Source organism: Fundulus heteroclitus, chromosome 19 (assembly GCF_011125445.2).
Source record: "Fundulus heteroclitus isolate FHET01 chromosome 19, MU-UCD_Fhet_4.1, whole genome shotgun sequence".
Taxonomy (NCBI): Eukaryota; Metazoa; Chordata; class Actinopteri; order Cyprinodontiformes; family Fundulidae; genus Fundulus; species Fundulus heteroclitus.
This window is the reverse complement of record NC_046379.1, coordinates 28972671-28988761: the sequence shown is the minus strand read 5'-3', so window position 1 is coordinate 28988761 and position 16091 is coordinate 28972671. Positions and strand designations below refer to the sequence as shown.

At 43.0% G+C, this 16091-nt stretch overlaps 2 protein-coding genes across 9 annotated transcripts in view; both read left to right on the top strand.

Annotated features, from left to right (window-relative positions):
- larp1b (La ribonucleoprotein 1B) overlaps window positions 1–6585 on the top strand; it is a 38789-nt gene extending 32204 nt beyond the window's left edge. For all 8 annotated transcript variants that reach the window (XM_021323308.2, XM_021323302.2, XM_021323307.2 and 5 more), the window contains 3 exons: window positions 1095–1204; window positions 3981–4108; window positions 4215–6585. In XM_021323308.2, the coding sequence (XP_021178983.2) occupies window positions 1095–1204; window positions 3981–4108; window positions 4215–4469 (493 nt within the window). In that variant the 3' untranslated portion in view covers window positions 4470–6585. The remainder of the gene's footprint in view (window positions 1–1094; window positions 1205–3980; window positions 4109–4214) is intronic.
- Window positions 6586–9985: 3400 nt separating this feature from the next.
- pgrmc2 (progesterone receptor membrane component 2) lies at window positions 9986–14586 on the top strand. The gene is made up of 3 exons (XM_012875943.3): window positions 9986–10490; window positions 12773–12928; window positions 13942–14586. The coding sequence occupies exons 1-3, from the start codon at window positions 10148–10150 to the stop codon at window positions 14037–14039; spliced, it is 597 nt and encodes a 198-aa protein (XP_012731397.1). The 5' UTR covers window positions 9986–10147; the 3' UTR covers window positions 14040–14586.
- The last annotated feature ends 1505 nt before the right edge of the window (window positions 14587–16091 follow it).

The window sequence follows — 16091 nt, the reverse complement described above, 5'->3', positions numbered from 1 at the left end:
CTGCTCACATCTACTACATTGCCCAGAAGTCTGTGGACTCATTCTTCTACTGGCTCATATAATGCTCCACTGTTATCGTGTGTCGTGATGCATTCAGCTCATCAGATGAGGAGATGCACGGCATTAGCTTAGTGAGTTTCTTTGGTCTAATTCTAATTTGCACGTAATACTTTGAAAGGATTCAAAATGCTCCGCTTTGTGTTTTTTAAATGTTTCTGTATAGAATAACCCCATATAGGTTTGATCTGTCAAAGTATTTTAGAATTTGAAATCAAGATAAACAATTGCAGTCTTGATTCCTTAAACTGTGAAATAGCCCTTTAGTGGCGATTGGAAGCTAATTTTAGCATGATTAGCAGCTTATGGGCTAGTTTTAACATGATTAGCAGCTTATCGGCTAATTTTAGCATGGTTAGCATCTAATAGGCTAATTTTAGCATGATTAGCAGCTTATGGGCTAGTTTTATCATGATTAGCAGCTAATGGGCTAATTTGATCATGATTAGCATCTTATGGGCTAATTTTGCATGGTTAGCAGCTTATGGGCTAATTTGATAATGAATAGCAGCTTATGGGCTAATTTTAGCATGGTTAGCAGCTTATGGGCTGGTTTTAACATGATTAGCAGCTTATCGGCTAATTTTAGCATGGTTAGCATCTAATAGGCTAATTTTAACATGATTAGCAGCTTATGGGCTAGTTTTAGCATTGATTAGCAGCTAATGGGCCAGTTTTAGCATTGATTAGCAGCTAATGGGCTAATTTGATCATGGTTAGCAGCTTATGGGCTAATTTTAGCATGGTTAGCATCTAATAGGCTAATTTTAGCATGATTAGCAGCTTATGGGCTAATTTTAGCATGATTAGCAGCTTATGGGCTAATTTTAGCATGATTAGCAGCTTGTGGGCTAATTTTAGTATGATTAGCAGCTTGTGGGCTAATTTTAGCATGATTAGCAGCTTGTGGGCTAATTTTAGCATGATTAGCAGCTTATGGGCTAATTTTAGTGTGGTTAGCATCTAATAGGCTAATTATAGCATGATTAGCAGCTAATGGTTAGCCAGTTGCTATAATATGTGTTTTCTTCTTGCAGGTATGGGTTGGAATGCCTCTTCAGATACTACAGCTATGGTTTGGAGAAGAGATTCAGGTTAGATCTCTTCAAAGACTTTCAAGAGGAGACCCTGAAGGACTTTGAGAAAGGTAATGAGCATTGATGTAAGAACGCCAACCGAGTTCTACCATTTGGTGATTGGTTCCTACACTGCAGGTTATAGAAAAATCTGAGACACACACAACCAGATAGCAAGCGATGAAAATTAAAATGAAACGGTTTTGCATAAGTGATGTGTTGGGATTTATGGGATGCTGGTGTTTTAATAAACACTCATCACATTGTGTCAGCCGTGATTAAATTCGAAATACTGGGAAAAGGAAGCAAGGTTCTTTGCAAAGCACAGCTGGCATACGCCCTCCACTGCAAGACAAGTCATGAACATTTCCATTTGTCTTCCAGGAAGTAAAAGGCTCTGTCTAGTTTATTACACAGAATCAGCTGGGAATCTTGCTAGAAAATAACATCTCCCCCTCTAAGTGTGAAAAATGGACCTTTAAATATTTTTCTACTTGTTTCAACACACAGTGAAACTCTATGAGGGACTGAACAGGAAAGGCTTTACAGTGTACTTTCTGTTCTAGATAGTTTATTGTTCAATTTTAAGGTTTCACTTTGACATTTTCTGCATTTCTGCCTCAACTTTCTGTGTTGAAAATGACCATTAAATGTTGTGAAATCCACATTGAAGAACTATAAATGGGGGAGTTATATATCTGTAGGTAATGAATTTGATGTTTTCAATCTAATGTATATGAAAAGATCAGCTAGATGCTTCTTGAAAAATTACACATAAAAACGTCAATGGGAGGAAAAACTAAAAAAGTCCTAATAGTGGGAAGCATAAAGCATGTTGACATTATACCAGCAAGATAAACAGGTAGTTTGGTTTTTCCTAATGCCGTCTGACATCACCTGTGTGACAAAGCTGGTAAAAATGCTGCCTTCAGTGTTCCCTCTACATGTATGTACCTGTAGCTGCATCTAGAACGGCTTTAGTTTCTCACTCTTTGATCAGTGATCTCCTCAATAACTAATCCTGTGTTTTATGGATTCCACTTTATCCTTGTAGCTGCAATTTGTAATAAAGCAGTTCTTTGAGAAATGTTCTTGTTGTAAAGCCAGAGTGGAACAGGCTGAAGTTAGTTTTACCAAGAACAAGTAAAATGATCAACAGTTTACTTTCGCTTCCATAAGATGAAAGGAAATCTGCTTTGCCCAGTTTGTCTGCTGCTTTGTTTTCTTGTCTCACTCTCATCATGGACACTTGTGCGTCATTTAATCGCTATCCCGCCCTGTGCTGTGGGTCGTCCCGTCATCAGAAACAACCAGGCAGTTTACATAAAAGCTGTGATGCCTTCATATTTGAAGAAAAGCCACAATACATTGTCTTACAAACCTATTCGCTCCGTTTAAACTGTTCCACATGTTTCATTACAATCAAACATTTTAATGCGTTATACTGAGCTTTAGTGCGATAGACCAACACCAGGTATGATTTTCAGGTGTGAGTAAAATAAAGCACTAATTCCCTGGAACATACCAGACAGGTCAGGGTTAAAAGGGTCAGAAATAGCAAGTGCAATACGCAGAAGTTCGTCATCAATACGTTTCCTCGCCTGATGTCATCCACAAAGAAGTCTCATTTCTAAAGTACACCCCTTAGAAACAAGGGTTTTGGATTTAAGTATACCACATATAATGTTTCCGTGAATGAAACCCTTTTTTATTTGCACGTTGCGTTTGTACGTCCTGCACATCCAAACGTTCTGCTCTGTAACAATCAGTTGGTGCAACGGTTGCCGTACAAAGGCAGATGGGCCAATAATCCATCAGCGCATGAACAAAGCAGAGCACTGGAATGAATCGACAGTCAAATTCAGAAACACTGCTTAAAACAACGTCCCTCCTGCCAGTTGTTTCTGTGTAAATGTGTACTTAGCTAGTAGCTTCTGCCGTTATCTGGTGGACTCACCGAGGCAGTGGGTATTTCTTGTAGGCGTGGTGGGCCAGTGACAAAGACCCCTGACCTGCACCAGGACCTTCAGAATTGGAAAAAAACAGTGAAACCAGACCAACAAGGCATTCATCTCAGACTTTATCCTAGCAGTTTCAGGCAGTATTATTAACCGGGCTTTTCTTTGTGAGCATTTCCACTGCGGTTCCAGGTCGTCACGTCAGACAAAGCTGAGTGAAAACTCCCACAGCAGCAGTATCTAGCAAGGTCTCACTCAGAAATGCTGACGTCATAGACTTAAAAGCATTAAATCTATAACCCATGTCTGTTACTAAACTTTAGACACTGTACAGACTCCTTTATAAAATCCTGAGGATATTGAAGTGTAACAAATGTTTAATTGATTGTATTAACGCAGACCTCTGTGTTCTCCTGCTTTCAAAGCAGCAAGCAATGGCGAGACTGCTCCGTAGCTGGGATTAAAAGCTCGACGTGTAGCCATAAATATGGTCTCAGGTCACTGCTTTTACACTTCGAGACCATTTATGATCACTCCAGAGTCAGAAGAAGTTTGTAACTTCACAAATATTGAATTAATAAACCCAGAGAGAGCCACGGCAGTCGATCATAAACCCCCCGCACTCAGCGGTGCCTCATCTCCTCTAACAGTCTGTTAAAGGTCAGCAGGGTTTGTTGCTTTTTGCTACAGAGCAGAAAAGGCTTCAGATCCTAAATATTACTTGTGAATGAAGCGTTTACTCCTCCTTCCTCAGGTGGCCGTAAACAGACCCAGACCATTTATCGTCGGTTCCCAGGGCCGTAGACCAATTTTAACTGTTTGCGCTCAATCTTAACAGAATAGAAAGGCAACCATTTAACCCTGATTTCCATTCTATCCTCCGCTGTAGGTCAGCTGTATGGACTGGAAAAGTTCTGGGCCTTCCTGAAGTATTCAAAGATAAAGAACCAGCCCATTGACCCAAAGCTGCAGGAGCACCTCTCAAAGTTCAAGAACCTGGAGGACTTCAGGGTGGTGGTGAGTGCTTGTTAAACACCTCCGTTTGTCTGCGACGATAATTAGCGACGCAGGGAACTCCTTTTTGATTGACGGCAAACAAAAACGCACCGACCCTTGTCTGCAGCCTCCGATGGGAGAAGAGGGAGGCAGGAGGAGACATCCCTCGTCCTCGGCCGGGGATGAAGGAAGGCGCCGAAGACATCCTTCCAACTCTACCTCAAAGCATCCGCAGGCCTCTAAATCCTCTCAGCCTGCTGCCTCCGCACAGAGTTCGGCCAAAGACAGCACCCAGAAAGCAGCAGCAGCGGCTCCGTCTCACCACGGCAAAAAGCCCGACAGCAGAGCCGTGAAGAAAGACGGAGTTTCGCCTAACAAATGAAGCTCTCTCCTCCCGGCGAGAGCGTCGACATTCAAGGCTTGTGGAGAGACGCGGCGGCGGCTGCTCTCAGGTTACTGCTCGCTCTTCTCAGAGGCAAACCCTTTGGGTATTCAGAGGTCGAGCATGGTTGACTTAATTTGATTGTTTTCATCAGTGCATTTCAGTTTTAAAGGAAGCAAATGTAGACAGTAAGCTTGAATATGTTTGCCCGACAGCTCATAACGTTTACAAAACAAACAAAAAAAAAAAAATGCATTCCCCGCATTTTGCCTTTTTTCTCTCAGATGCCAAACTCCTCGAGTACATTGATCGCTGTGAACGGCTCAGATCTTCAAAGAGCTGTTGGACTGTGATTGTAGTTTGCCAAGATAAGAGATACCGCAGATAGTCTCGTGTGCCTTAATCTTATCCATCATGATGTCAAGAGTGTTCAATTTATTTATGGTCTTCCTCGTTGTTTGGGGTCGGATGGAGCCTAAAAGTGACGCCGCTTGCAGGGAGGGTCGTCAAATGAATCGATACGTCAATATAACCCATACAAAATTATTCAGAGATACTCATCAGCAACCAAATCCATACAAACTGATCTATTCTCATTTGGCCAGATTGTTGCATATTTGCATGTCGGAAGTTTTAAACCCCTCTAAACACGTCGAGTACAGCAATTAGAAGACATAAGCAACAAATACAAAAAAGTGGTACCTTTCCCTATGAGGCAGACAGCCAGGAAAGGAAAACAAATGCCAAGCGATGCTACATGAAATATCTAAACTACGAGCCAACCCTATGACACGGGTCTTTAAAAAGCTGCCTAAAAAGGTCAGCTAATTCATATCACTGCTGTGGTATAAATTAATGCAGGAAAATGTTAATCAGCTGACAGTTTGTGTGGCTGATTAAATAAACTATTGTCCTTTTTAGTTGTAAATGCGTTGAAGGCTCATGTTATGATGGAGCCGGACTCAAGCTGACAACAGAAAACCGTAGGAGCCCGCAGCAACCTAAAGAAAACAGAACTTAAACCACAAAGGCAAATTGTACGGAGCTGCTGCTAAACACATTTGCATGAACCAGATCCGTGTTTACGTTGCAAGAAATATGCTCTGTACGCGGCAGATCCATGTTTGCTTTGAAACACAATTCATTTTAGTGTAGACGGGTCCTCCGTTTGTCCCTCAGTTGTAACATTTAATTGTATCGTCAGCAAATCGACAGTCAAATGGAAGCACGCGGTAACACACTAAAGATTATTATGATCAAATAAAAGTATTACATGACTGAATTAAAAAGTTACACACTTCCATAAAGGATCTTAACACCTTTACTATTCGTGTTATCTTAGCTACTGGTTTGCTAAACAGGGAAGTGACACATGATATATTTCTCTAAACAAGGGCTGAATTTCCCCCGACTAATTGGTCTTGCCTGAATTAAGTGAACATTTTGTCTTATTGTAATTATATCTGTTGCTCTTAACCACGAAGAGGCTTGGACCTGGACAAACAATGTTGCCGCAGTATCTGAGATGGTGTCGGGTATCGTTTTTAGTAATTTGTACGGAGCTTGAAACGAAACGTCGGCGTCGGGACGACCCTGCTTGCAGGCTGCACACACCCAACGTCTGCCGTCTTCACGGCGACGATCGGGTCGACGGGTGCGGCCGCGAATTTGTGAAGGACTGACCCTGAGGCTGCCCCGCTCTAACAGATGTTCCTCCGCCCGACCGCAGCATATCACAGCGAAAACTAAAATGTGCCGTTTTAAATTAAGACGCTGCAGAAATCATCCCTTTTTATTTTCCCCGGGAAGCTTCAAGTCCCATTTTACACCCAGAGATGGCTTAATTTATTGTTTTATTGGTTTTTATTCTTCCATTGACTTGATTGATATAATAGTCTTAGGTGATCATTGCAGTTTTTATTAGCCTGCGCATTGAATATGATACAAAAACAAATGTGTCTGCTGGAAGTATGGTGTCATAAAACTACAGTATATTTTAGCTTAAGGTTTACTTCCTTATGTTTGAGGCTTGGTGCTCTAGAGCACTTTAAATGTTAACTTTCTTTTACTTCATTGGACAAAAAAAAGGTTCGAGTTGAATTATAACAAAAAAATGTACATACTATAAAAATCATTTACTATTCCATAATTCATTTGATTTGACGGAAGTGATTTGTTATCTTTAGTGTGTTTGAGTGTTTCAGGATAAAGTATTGCATGTTCTTGAATTGTAAAATGCAAAAAAAAAAAACAACAAAAAAAAAACATTTAAATAAATCTGATTGTATGAACTTGTTTGGTGTGATCTGTCCTGCGACGCCGAGGGCGAGTCGCAGAGCCTGATCAGCAGGTTTCTGTTCCCAGCCGCATGCAGCTCGGTGAAGTCAGTTGAGTCTGAACGATGCGACACTCATAAACTTCAGCTCAGTCACGGAGGCTGATCTTCTTGTCCCAAATTCTTAAATATGGGGGGGGGGACCAAATGAACAAAATGACTAAATAATATTTGCACGCCATTTAACTGGCTCATGTCCTTTTGTATTTAAAAAGCGGTCTCCAAATCGTGGTTAAATACTTGTCAGTTGATCCAGGAGGGGGCACAGAGCATGGGCTGGTATGTAGTTCTCACTGTATAAAACACCCTGCAACTAAACTAACAAGGTCGTCTTGTCTATAACTTTGAATAGTTATTTTGATGCATAAAATAAGACAAAGGATTTTGAAAAACCGTGATTTGGCAGCAACAGGTAGGGGAGGGGCAGCACTGCTCTCAGCTCCATATAGTTGGAGGACTTAAACTTTTTGTTAAAGTGGCTTTAAAACAGGAACAGGCTCATTTTTATTAATTTTGAACTTCTAAGCTATTTAAAACTTGGAGTCACCTTGACCGGTAATCGGCTCCTGCCTGCTCGGCACTAAAATGGAAACTGTTTTATCTGGAAAAATAACATGGATAACAAAAATTCAATCGGCAAGGTATTCAATTATTATGGTTCATTTCTGGTGTGTAGAGAATTTGTCTTATGAAAGCTTACAGACAATGCATTAACTTTTTTTTTTTTTTAGTCTCAAATTTATCTGAAGGGGAAATTATTTGTCAGGCAGCCTAAATACATCGTGAACATTTAACAAGTAAGAAATAAACATAAAATCAACAACTGAAAAGGGAATTCTTAATGGATTGGTTTGATTTAAATCAAATGGTTCTTCTCTCAGGGAGGGTAAATTCACAGTTTATGTGCATGATTTGGATTTATTAACACAGGTCGGGTGTCAGAATGCGGCCTTTTCACCAGACAGGAAGGAACCAATTAGAGGAACCGTCCTACGCAAAGATTACATTATGACAACAGAACCTATTTTTAACCAAGCTAGTCAGTCATAGTCCATCTGTCTTTCTGTCTTTCACATGTCCTTTCTTGGAGATGCTGTCTGCTTACATATGCCAGGATAGCTTTGTTTTTTGTTTTTTGTTTTTTTTGTCTGGAGATGGCAACCTGATTGCTCGATTAACTTTTTTAGGTCACGGTTCAATGTGACCTCAATATAGACAGGTTCAGTCACTATTGTATGAACCTTTGTCTGCATGGCCTTCAACCTTTGGGGTTATTTGCATGGTTTTGTGAGTGGACCAGGTGTCTGCTTTCTTTGGTCAGCTGGAATTGTGAAGCTGTTACATTGGTGTGAAGAGTGGAACTGCAGGAAGCCTCGCCTCCCAGACATCACAGCCACCCCAGACAGACGGCCACCACCAGGACCCAGCTCTGGACATGAGGAGAAGCCTTCAGATCCGCTCATTCAAAATTCATAGACAGGCATCCAGAGTGCATGCAGACAGTGATCAGATGGATCTCCATCTTGTCTTTCCTAACTACCTGCATCCTCACTTCTGCCTCCAATGAGCTGAAGGCTTCCTCCGCACACAGATGTCAGAGTGTTTTTGACATGTCTACGTGGGTGCATGTTAAAGCCGGACGGAGGAGGTTGTTATTCTTTCAAACCAGCCGTCATGGAGTCGATGTTGAACATGAAATGTTCTCGTCAGGGCTACAGGAAAAGGTCGCCTTCGGCTGCCTGAGCTTCAACCTTTGCCGGAAAAAACATAGCATTTTATCAAATGTTTGAAACTTTTTATCGTCCCAATATTGTAGTCACTGCATTTGGAGAAGATCAAGTGCACAGTCCGTGGACTTAAAGGACGATTTAGTGCTAGCCAATATCACAAAGTTCTTGAAATCATCATGATGGCAAAGGAATCTTTTTTTTACGAAGCACCTATAGGTTTAGTTCTGGACTATAGATCAATTTCTTCCCTCGCAGTCATTGTTTTGGTGATTTGGGTGTAACCTCGGAATCGCAGTCACTTTTAGCATTCACACCTTAAGGTGTTGGTTTAAAGCCGACTGATCTTTGGAACTGTTCATAATTACAGTGTTTCACTGTAGACGTGGTGTTCTTTTAGTGGTCAATTGACAGAATCAGTTGGGACATGCTAAAAGCTTGCTGGTAAGCTTTTAGCATGTCCCGACTACATTTGTGACTGCTTTTAGCCACCATCTCCAAGTCTTTTCAAAGTAGGAGGACCTTCTTATCTCTGGCCTGTATTTTATCTCCCTCCACATCTTCTTATCGGAATCAGACTCTGGCTGGGATAATTCAAAACAGCTCCCAATCAGGAGAAACAAGCTGGTAAAACGTTGATCTAAACCAAAATTTGGGCTGCACTGAAGTAAGAAAAAAGCATCCAATCTTCTTTTTTTAAGCTGCATTCATAAGTAGGGAAACTGGTGGTTTTATGATTCACTGGTGGCAATTTTTCCATCCTTGTGGTCGCCTGGGTTTGATGTTGATTATCTGCTTTCATATTTGAGATGCTTTAAATTATTTTCTTATTGTTTTGTTTCTCAGTGGGCACGTTTTTATTCATTTAATAATTTTCCCCGTCTAACGGAACTTAGTGCCATTTTTTTAAAGTAACTTTATTAGAATATTCTTTACAACATACAAAGAGAAATAGCATAAAAATCAAGTGTACATAAGTACAATGAACAGTGAACAATCACCAGGGGATTGAACAAAAAATAAAAATAATATAATACTAATAGTAATAAAGTAAAGCTACACATAATAGCATGTATGGAGATTACATAAATATTTTTTAATTTAGAACTTCGTACCATTTTTAATAACTTTATTATAATATTCTTTATAACATACAAAGAGAAATAGTATACAATCAAGTGTGCATAAATACAATGAACAGTGAACGATCGCCAGGGAGTTGAACTAAAAATAAACAAATAAATAAAATAGTAATAAAGTAAAGCTACACATAACAGCATGTAAAGAATAACAAATATTTTTAATTTAGAAGAACTTCGTGCCAATTAGAGGTAAACAAATTTTTTAGGATGCCTGTCACTTGTCTCGTTCAAGGTCCGCTCATTGCTCTAGTTCCTAACCCTAACCCAGTTCGCGTGGTTTCCGTCTCTCCGCTGTGCCTCCAGCAGCAGACCCCCGCGCTCACGGAACACCGCGCGCTCACGGCCCCCGGTGGCCTCCGGTCCCGGGTCAACAGCTCTCGACGCTGAACGCTCGCTCAACTAGTGGTTCCGGCGTTCCCGACGCGACCTGAACGCCTCATCTTGCCAGGGGCGGGTAGGCGCAAACTGTGCAGCATGGCGGACGATGGAGACAGTTCGAGCGGACCAGTTGACACAAACGGCGGGCAGGGGGCGGCGGAGGAGTCGGACGGGCTCGGCTTGGGCGGAATGTTGCTGAACGTCAGCGCGTTGGTGCTGGTGGTCGCCGTTTGCTTGGCGGCGTACCGGCGGTGGGGCAGGCGGCTCGTATCCGACGGGGCCCATGGCGCCGAGGCCCCGACGCTTACCAAGATGAGGAGACGGGACTTCACTTTGGAGCAGCTGGGGGAGTACGACGGCGTCCAGAACCCCCGCATCCTCATGGCCGTGAACATGAAAGTTTTCGACGTGACCAGCGGCAAAAAGTTTTACGGAAAAGGTGAAGGGGCTGCGGAGGCAGGCGGAGAAGACGGCGGAGTTGGTTGACACGTTGCCGCCTGTAGAGATTGTGGACCCAGAAAATTGGGCGCAAAGCGCTCTAGCTTAGCTCCTTGGCTTTGTGTGCTTTTTGAATGGGATGGGAGCCGCTAGCCTGCTAGCGCGTGTCGTGAATTCTCCACTCGTGGGGACGATAACTCCCCCCGGGTTCCCGCCGTGCAGCCAGCCGACCCACGGCGCGGTTTAGTCCGGGGCTTGTGTGTTGGGACCAGAGTGTGGAGAGGCGGTCATTTATTATGCTAATGCTAGCCTGCTAGCCTGTTGACATGCTCGGAGACACGGAGCAGCCTGGCTGTCCAGTCTGGCTTAGTTACTGCGATTAAAAAACTTTAGATATGGGGCGTTGATGCAGCGTTTCAACACCAACGAGGGCCAGACGTGTGCAGGAAGGGTTTGGTCAGGCTCCACCGCACAAAGGCGGATAAAACGGGATTCCGGTGTCAGATGCTGACCAGAAAGGCCGGTTTGTTGTGCTGGGCGCTCAGAGGAGCCTCTTACCAGGACTGACAGGCAGCGCCTGGTTGGCAGCTTTCGGTCCTTGTCTTAATGGCTGTTTTCATTGCATTTAACAAGAAAACGAACAAAAGTTCGACTTCTTTCTAAAGCTTCTTCTGGGACGATTGTGTCCGCCTGTGGAAGGTGGGCTGGGTGTGATCAGTCTGGGTTTAGAGTGAGGTTGAGTTTTAGATGTAGAGTCGCTGCCCTGTATCGTCCAACAGGCCCGGATGTGTCAGTAGACCACAGGGAAAGCTGAAGGGCACCAGGGTTTTCATATGAACGTCAGATGATCCTCTCCGTGGAAGATGATGACAGGTTCTGCAACAACTCGCTGTTAACTTTTGTCAGAATCCAAGAAAATGCCAAACTTCTAACTTCTTTTTATCGCCATGTTTTGTTTTGGAGGAGCAGGTTTCCCCAGTGGCTCCAATGTTTTTGTTTTTTCCTGTTAAACGCCATAAACCCTCTGTCACAGCTCTCCTCTCAGGGCTGGGCCTGCATGTCTGTTTTTAGGCGTGGTGAGCCACTCCCACCTCCACCCATCTCTTGGTGGCCCTTTCTGCGCTGAACGCTTTAAAGCGGTCCACAGTTTAAAGTTTAAAGTTGATCCACAATTTTACTCAGTAGTTGTGTTTTTTTTTTTTTTTTTTTTGTTTTTTGCGCATTCTGAAGTTGAGCATTAGAAGGGGTTGATGGAATCGGCAAAATCCGAATTAGCTCATTAAATTTAGCAAAAAAGTTTTTGAGCTCTCTCGATGTGGTTTTGGACTTTTTCAGGGGAAAAAACGCTAAATGCACTAAAGAGGAGATGGAAACGTTAGTGGAATCAGTTCTGATGTAGCGAACGTTTACATCACACGACTGATTGGCTGTTTCGAATACAGGTCTGGAAGCGACGACCGGGATGTGACGTCAACATTTCTTAGTGTCATCCATGGGGGGAAAAAACTCGCCGCATTCATCAAAACCTCGCTCCATGACTGATCTGTGGTCCGCGTTAGTTACCAACATCTACTTCCTGTTTACTACAGCCAACATCTAATTATGACGACGTTATGCTGGTTAATCCGCTACAAACCAGTAGATGGAAACACGTCTGATTCACGTTTTCTTTTTACTATATTTTAGAAAAGTTCGCTCAAAATTGCCACAAGAACTGGATGGAAACACAGCTGGTGACTCTTTAGTGTTAGTGGACAAAAAAAAACATGGGGCGTGTTCAGACACATTGGCAGGATAGTGATAATTTTTGTTTTATTTTTGGCTATCTGTAGCAGCGGAGCAGGTTAGGGTGAGGGAATGGCTTCAGGAGTCAGATGTTTCCACACCACCAGTGTGTTGATGCATTATTGTGTATTTCATAAGTGAGACCAGACCGCTTTTCCAGCAGCTTAAAAGTTAGTATGATGTGATTAAAAGCAGCAGAAAAAAAAGATCAGAGACTTGAGTCTGGAAAAGTAAACGGTGTCTACTATATAAATACAGCAGATTCTCAGTCCAGGCGTTGCTAGCTCAGTTCTTGCAAGGTTTTTGGGGTTTTATTATGAAGCGGGAGGGATAGTGGTGAGACGGAGGGCTGAGCTGCACATCTATAGACTCCAGCTCTTCTTCCGTGGCTGGGAGCCGTGCAAAGTCTTCTGAAACTGTCCATTTTAGGGTTTGTTTAATCGGGGGATAGCCAGAAAGGTTTCCTCACCGCGGCCGTTGTGTTTTCTTCCCCCCCAGACGGCCCTTACGGTATCTTCGCTGGCCGGGATGCTTCAAGGGGCCTGGCCACCTTCTGCCTGGAAAAAGACGCCCTGAGGGACGAGTATGACGACTTGTCGGACCTCAGCGCAGTACAGATGGAGAGCGTGAGGGAGTGGGAGATGCAGTTCCAGGGTAGGTTGTTCCAGGTGTCTGCTCGCTTCCTCTGACGCCTACGTCATCAAAAGTCTCTACGATTACACGTGCCTAAACGCTTTTTAGGGGACAAATAAAACCTATTTCACCAGGTATGATCTCCAGATCGCAGAAATGTACATTTAGCCACACAGTCCACCACAGACCGTCAGTCTTCCTGGATTGTCAGATATTGGTATCTAGTTTTGGACTGAACTCTTTCTAATTAACACAAGGTTAGTGTGCGATTAAATAACAGGTCTGTAGTTACAATTTGAAACTGCAGCTAGAGGTGGATGATCATCACAGCACAACGTTGACCAGAAAGATGTCGTCACGTTTCAGTTAAACCATTTCATACCTTTGAGATTTGACCATACTTTATTTATTTCTAGAGAAGAAGAAACAAGAGGCGTTTGTGTGCAGTTTTATCTGGCACCTCTGAACTTAATTAAATTTAAACTGAAAGAACAATGACAGAAACGTCTTTTTCACAATAAGCAGCCAAACGCTGGATGGGTTTGAGAATTGGCAACGTTCCTAAAAATGTTCTGTTTAAAAGCTTGGATTTAAAGCCTGACTTCAATAGAAATCCTGCAGTAAGTTCATAGTGAAACTTTAGATTTCTGCCTAAAATAAAAACAGTGTTTTGGGAGCTCAGCTGGTCCATAATGGGACGTGGTGGTGAAAAGGAAGCCAGTAAACAAAGCTGGCCGCTCCGCCTGCTGATGAAAGCCACTCTCTGATGCTATTTTGGTGAAACTAAGGAACAAAGCCATCTGTTTGGGGCTCTAAGGTTTCCAAATAATTGTGATATCTTAATAAATTATTTTAAACTCTTAATTAAGAAAAGTCATCTTTAGGTTGAAGATGACAAGCATTTCCATTGGTCTCTCAGAGCTGAATTAAATCTCTTGCCTAAATATTACAACAACAAAAAAAAAGAAATCCAAGCAAAAGTATGATTGTGGTCCGTCAGACTAGCAGAGTAATTCCCTCTGTGGTGCTTTCAGAAAAATACGACTACGTTGGGAGGTTGCTGAAGCCTGGAGACGAGCCGTCAGAGTACACAGACGAGGAGGACATCAAGGACCACCTGAAGCACGACTGAGCAGTCCCCCATCCCACGTACCAAAGCCAGATGCCCCCCAAACAGCTGTAACTGACCGGCCCGGACCACCAGACGCTCCACCCATCCTCCAGGCCCCCGTCCATTTACCCACCGCTCTCTTCTCCAGCCCCTGTCTGTGTACCCCAAACTCTGAACGCGTCTGGTGCTGCAGCTGCTTTGGAAGAGAAGGACTAAAGTCTCGGCGACCAGACCTCCTCCGTCTCTCTCTCTCTCTCTCTCTCTCTCTCCCTCGTCATCGCGTGAAGACGAGAGCACCAACAGAAAGCAATCAGGAGCCTCTGAGGAGCTTTTTGCTTTTATTATTTGAAGCCAACACGTCGTGTGTGTGTGTGTGTGGGGGGGGCTGTTAGACGTAGTGTGAGACAGAAACCCTGAAGCATCTCGCCGATCCGTTCAGGTGGGGGGAAGCGTTGAGCGCGGGGTGGAGGTTAGTCGGGAATCCTCTGGTCAGGGATAACCAGCGGAGCAAGGCGGGGCGGGAAACACGTCTCTCTCTCTTTTAATGTTCGGATTGGCCACACAGCAACTGAAACCGCTTCAGCTTCGGAAAGCTCATCAATCAATCGCTCACTTTCTGTTCCGTTCACATCGTTTTCCCTCCCTTGATCCGAGGGGCAGTTCTGTGGCCTAACCACGGCAGTATGGCAGGCTTTGCGTTTCTCTGTTGTGTTTGTAGTGGATGCACTACTAGTTTTCTTTGTTTGTCACCATGTGATTGTATTTGTCAAGTAGCATAGAGGGGACAGTGTTCCAGCCACATTATTATTATTATTTTTTTTTTTTTTCACGTTTCTTTTTGCGGGGGTGTGGTCAAAGGTCCCTGCTACATGAAGCTTGTTTTAAATCTCATCAGATGGACTAGATCACCCGATTTGGGGGCAATAGGGAAGGTGATAAAGGCAGTCCTAATCAATTGACAAATTGTTTACATGCCTCACAAGCCAGCTGCAAGTCTGTCGATTTTTTTTTTTTTTTTTTTCCCCCCTGAAAACGGTCCAAGTATTAATCGTGCCTTATTTCGTTTGTGGCGTCGGCGCCGGCGGGTCTGACAGGAGGCGAGCGGAAGGGTGGAGGTGTCGGTTTCTTCCCAGACTCGGTCCCCCAGACTTCACAGAAGGCATTTGTTGCGTCAGTCGTCCCTGCATTGACTGTAATATTTCCCCACTTCAAACTTTGTACATAGACCCAAGAAATTACTCAGTGTTACTGCCATATTTATGTAGTGGATGAACTCCATATACATATAATGCTATGTCGTATTGGCCAAACCCCCCATCGTTTGTGTGTTTTATTTTGTTCTTTTTTTTTTCTATAGTTTTTTTTGTTTTTGTTTTTTTGTTCTTTGAATGTGGGTGAATTTTCAAAATAAATCAAAAGTGATTACAAGGTGTTGCAAAAAAAAAAAAAAAAATGCTGCAGGATTGGACCGGGAGCTGTTCTTGCGAGTTTTGTTCGTAGACATGGCTTACCCTGTAAATATATCTATCGTTTATTAAAGCATGTGCAAACAGCAGAGTCCGCTATGCCGAGGTTTCACCACATCATGTATTTAAGTGTCGGGCGTGCGTGCGAGTGTGTGCGTTTGTGTCTGTGTGAAAGAAGCAGGAAGGGATTTGTTCATGCATATTAAATCAATTTGGTTAATAAAGGTACGGTTGGGCTCTTTTATTTGCTGTTAAAGACGGTTACCTGGTGATGAAAGTATTGAAGCTTTGGTCCTGCCATCTGGCCCGTACGCTCACAAAGTCGACCTAGAGAACACCAACGATTAAAAAAAAAAAACTTTGTAGAGCATATCATTTATGTTTTAGACAAAATTCTAATGAAATACTACTAAGGAATATTTAATGTGCAGATGAACATCTTTTGATGAAAACCTTGTGTTAGATGAGGCACCCTAAAACTACTGATGTGATCAAAGCAGAGGTTTTGAAATGCATTTTCTTTACTTTTTGTTCAATGAGAGATGGGAAAAGGGAAGCTTCCAACCTGTTCTCAACTCCTTTTTTTTTTTTTTCTACACTCATGAAC

Coding starts and splice junctions, on each gene's coding strand:
- pgrmc2 (XM_012875943.3), top strand. CDS start 10,148: ATGGCGGACGATGGAGACAGTTCGAGCGGACCAGTTGACACAAACGGC. Junction 10,491..12,772: donor CAAAAAGTTTTACGGAAAAG/GTGAAGGGGCTG, acceptor CTTCCCCCCCAG/ACGGCCCTTACGGTATCTTC. Junction 12,929..13,941: donor GTGGGAGATGCAGTTCCAGG/GTAGGTTGTTCC, acceptor TGGTGCTTTCAG/AAAAATACGACTACGTTGGG.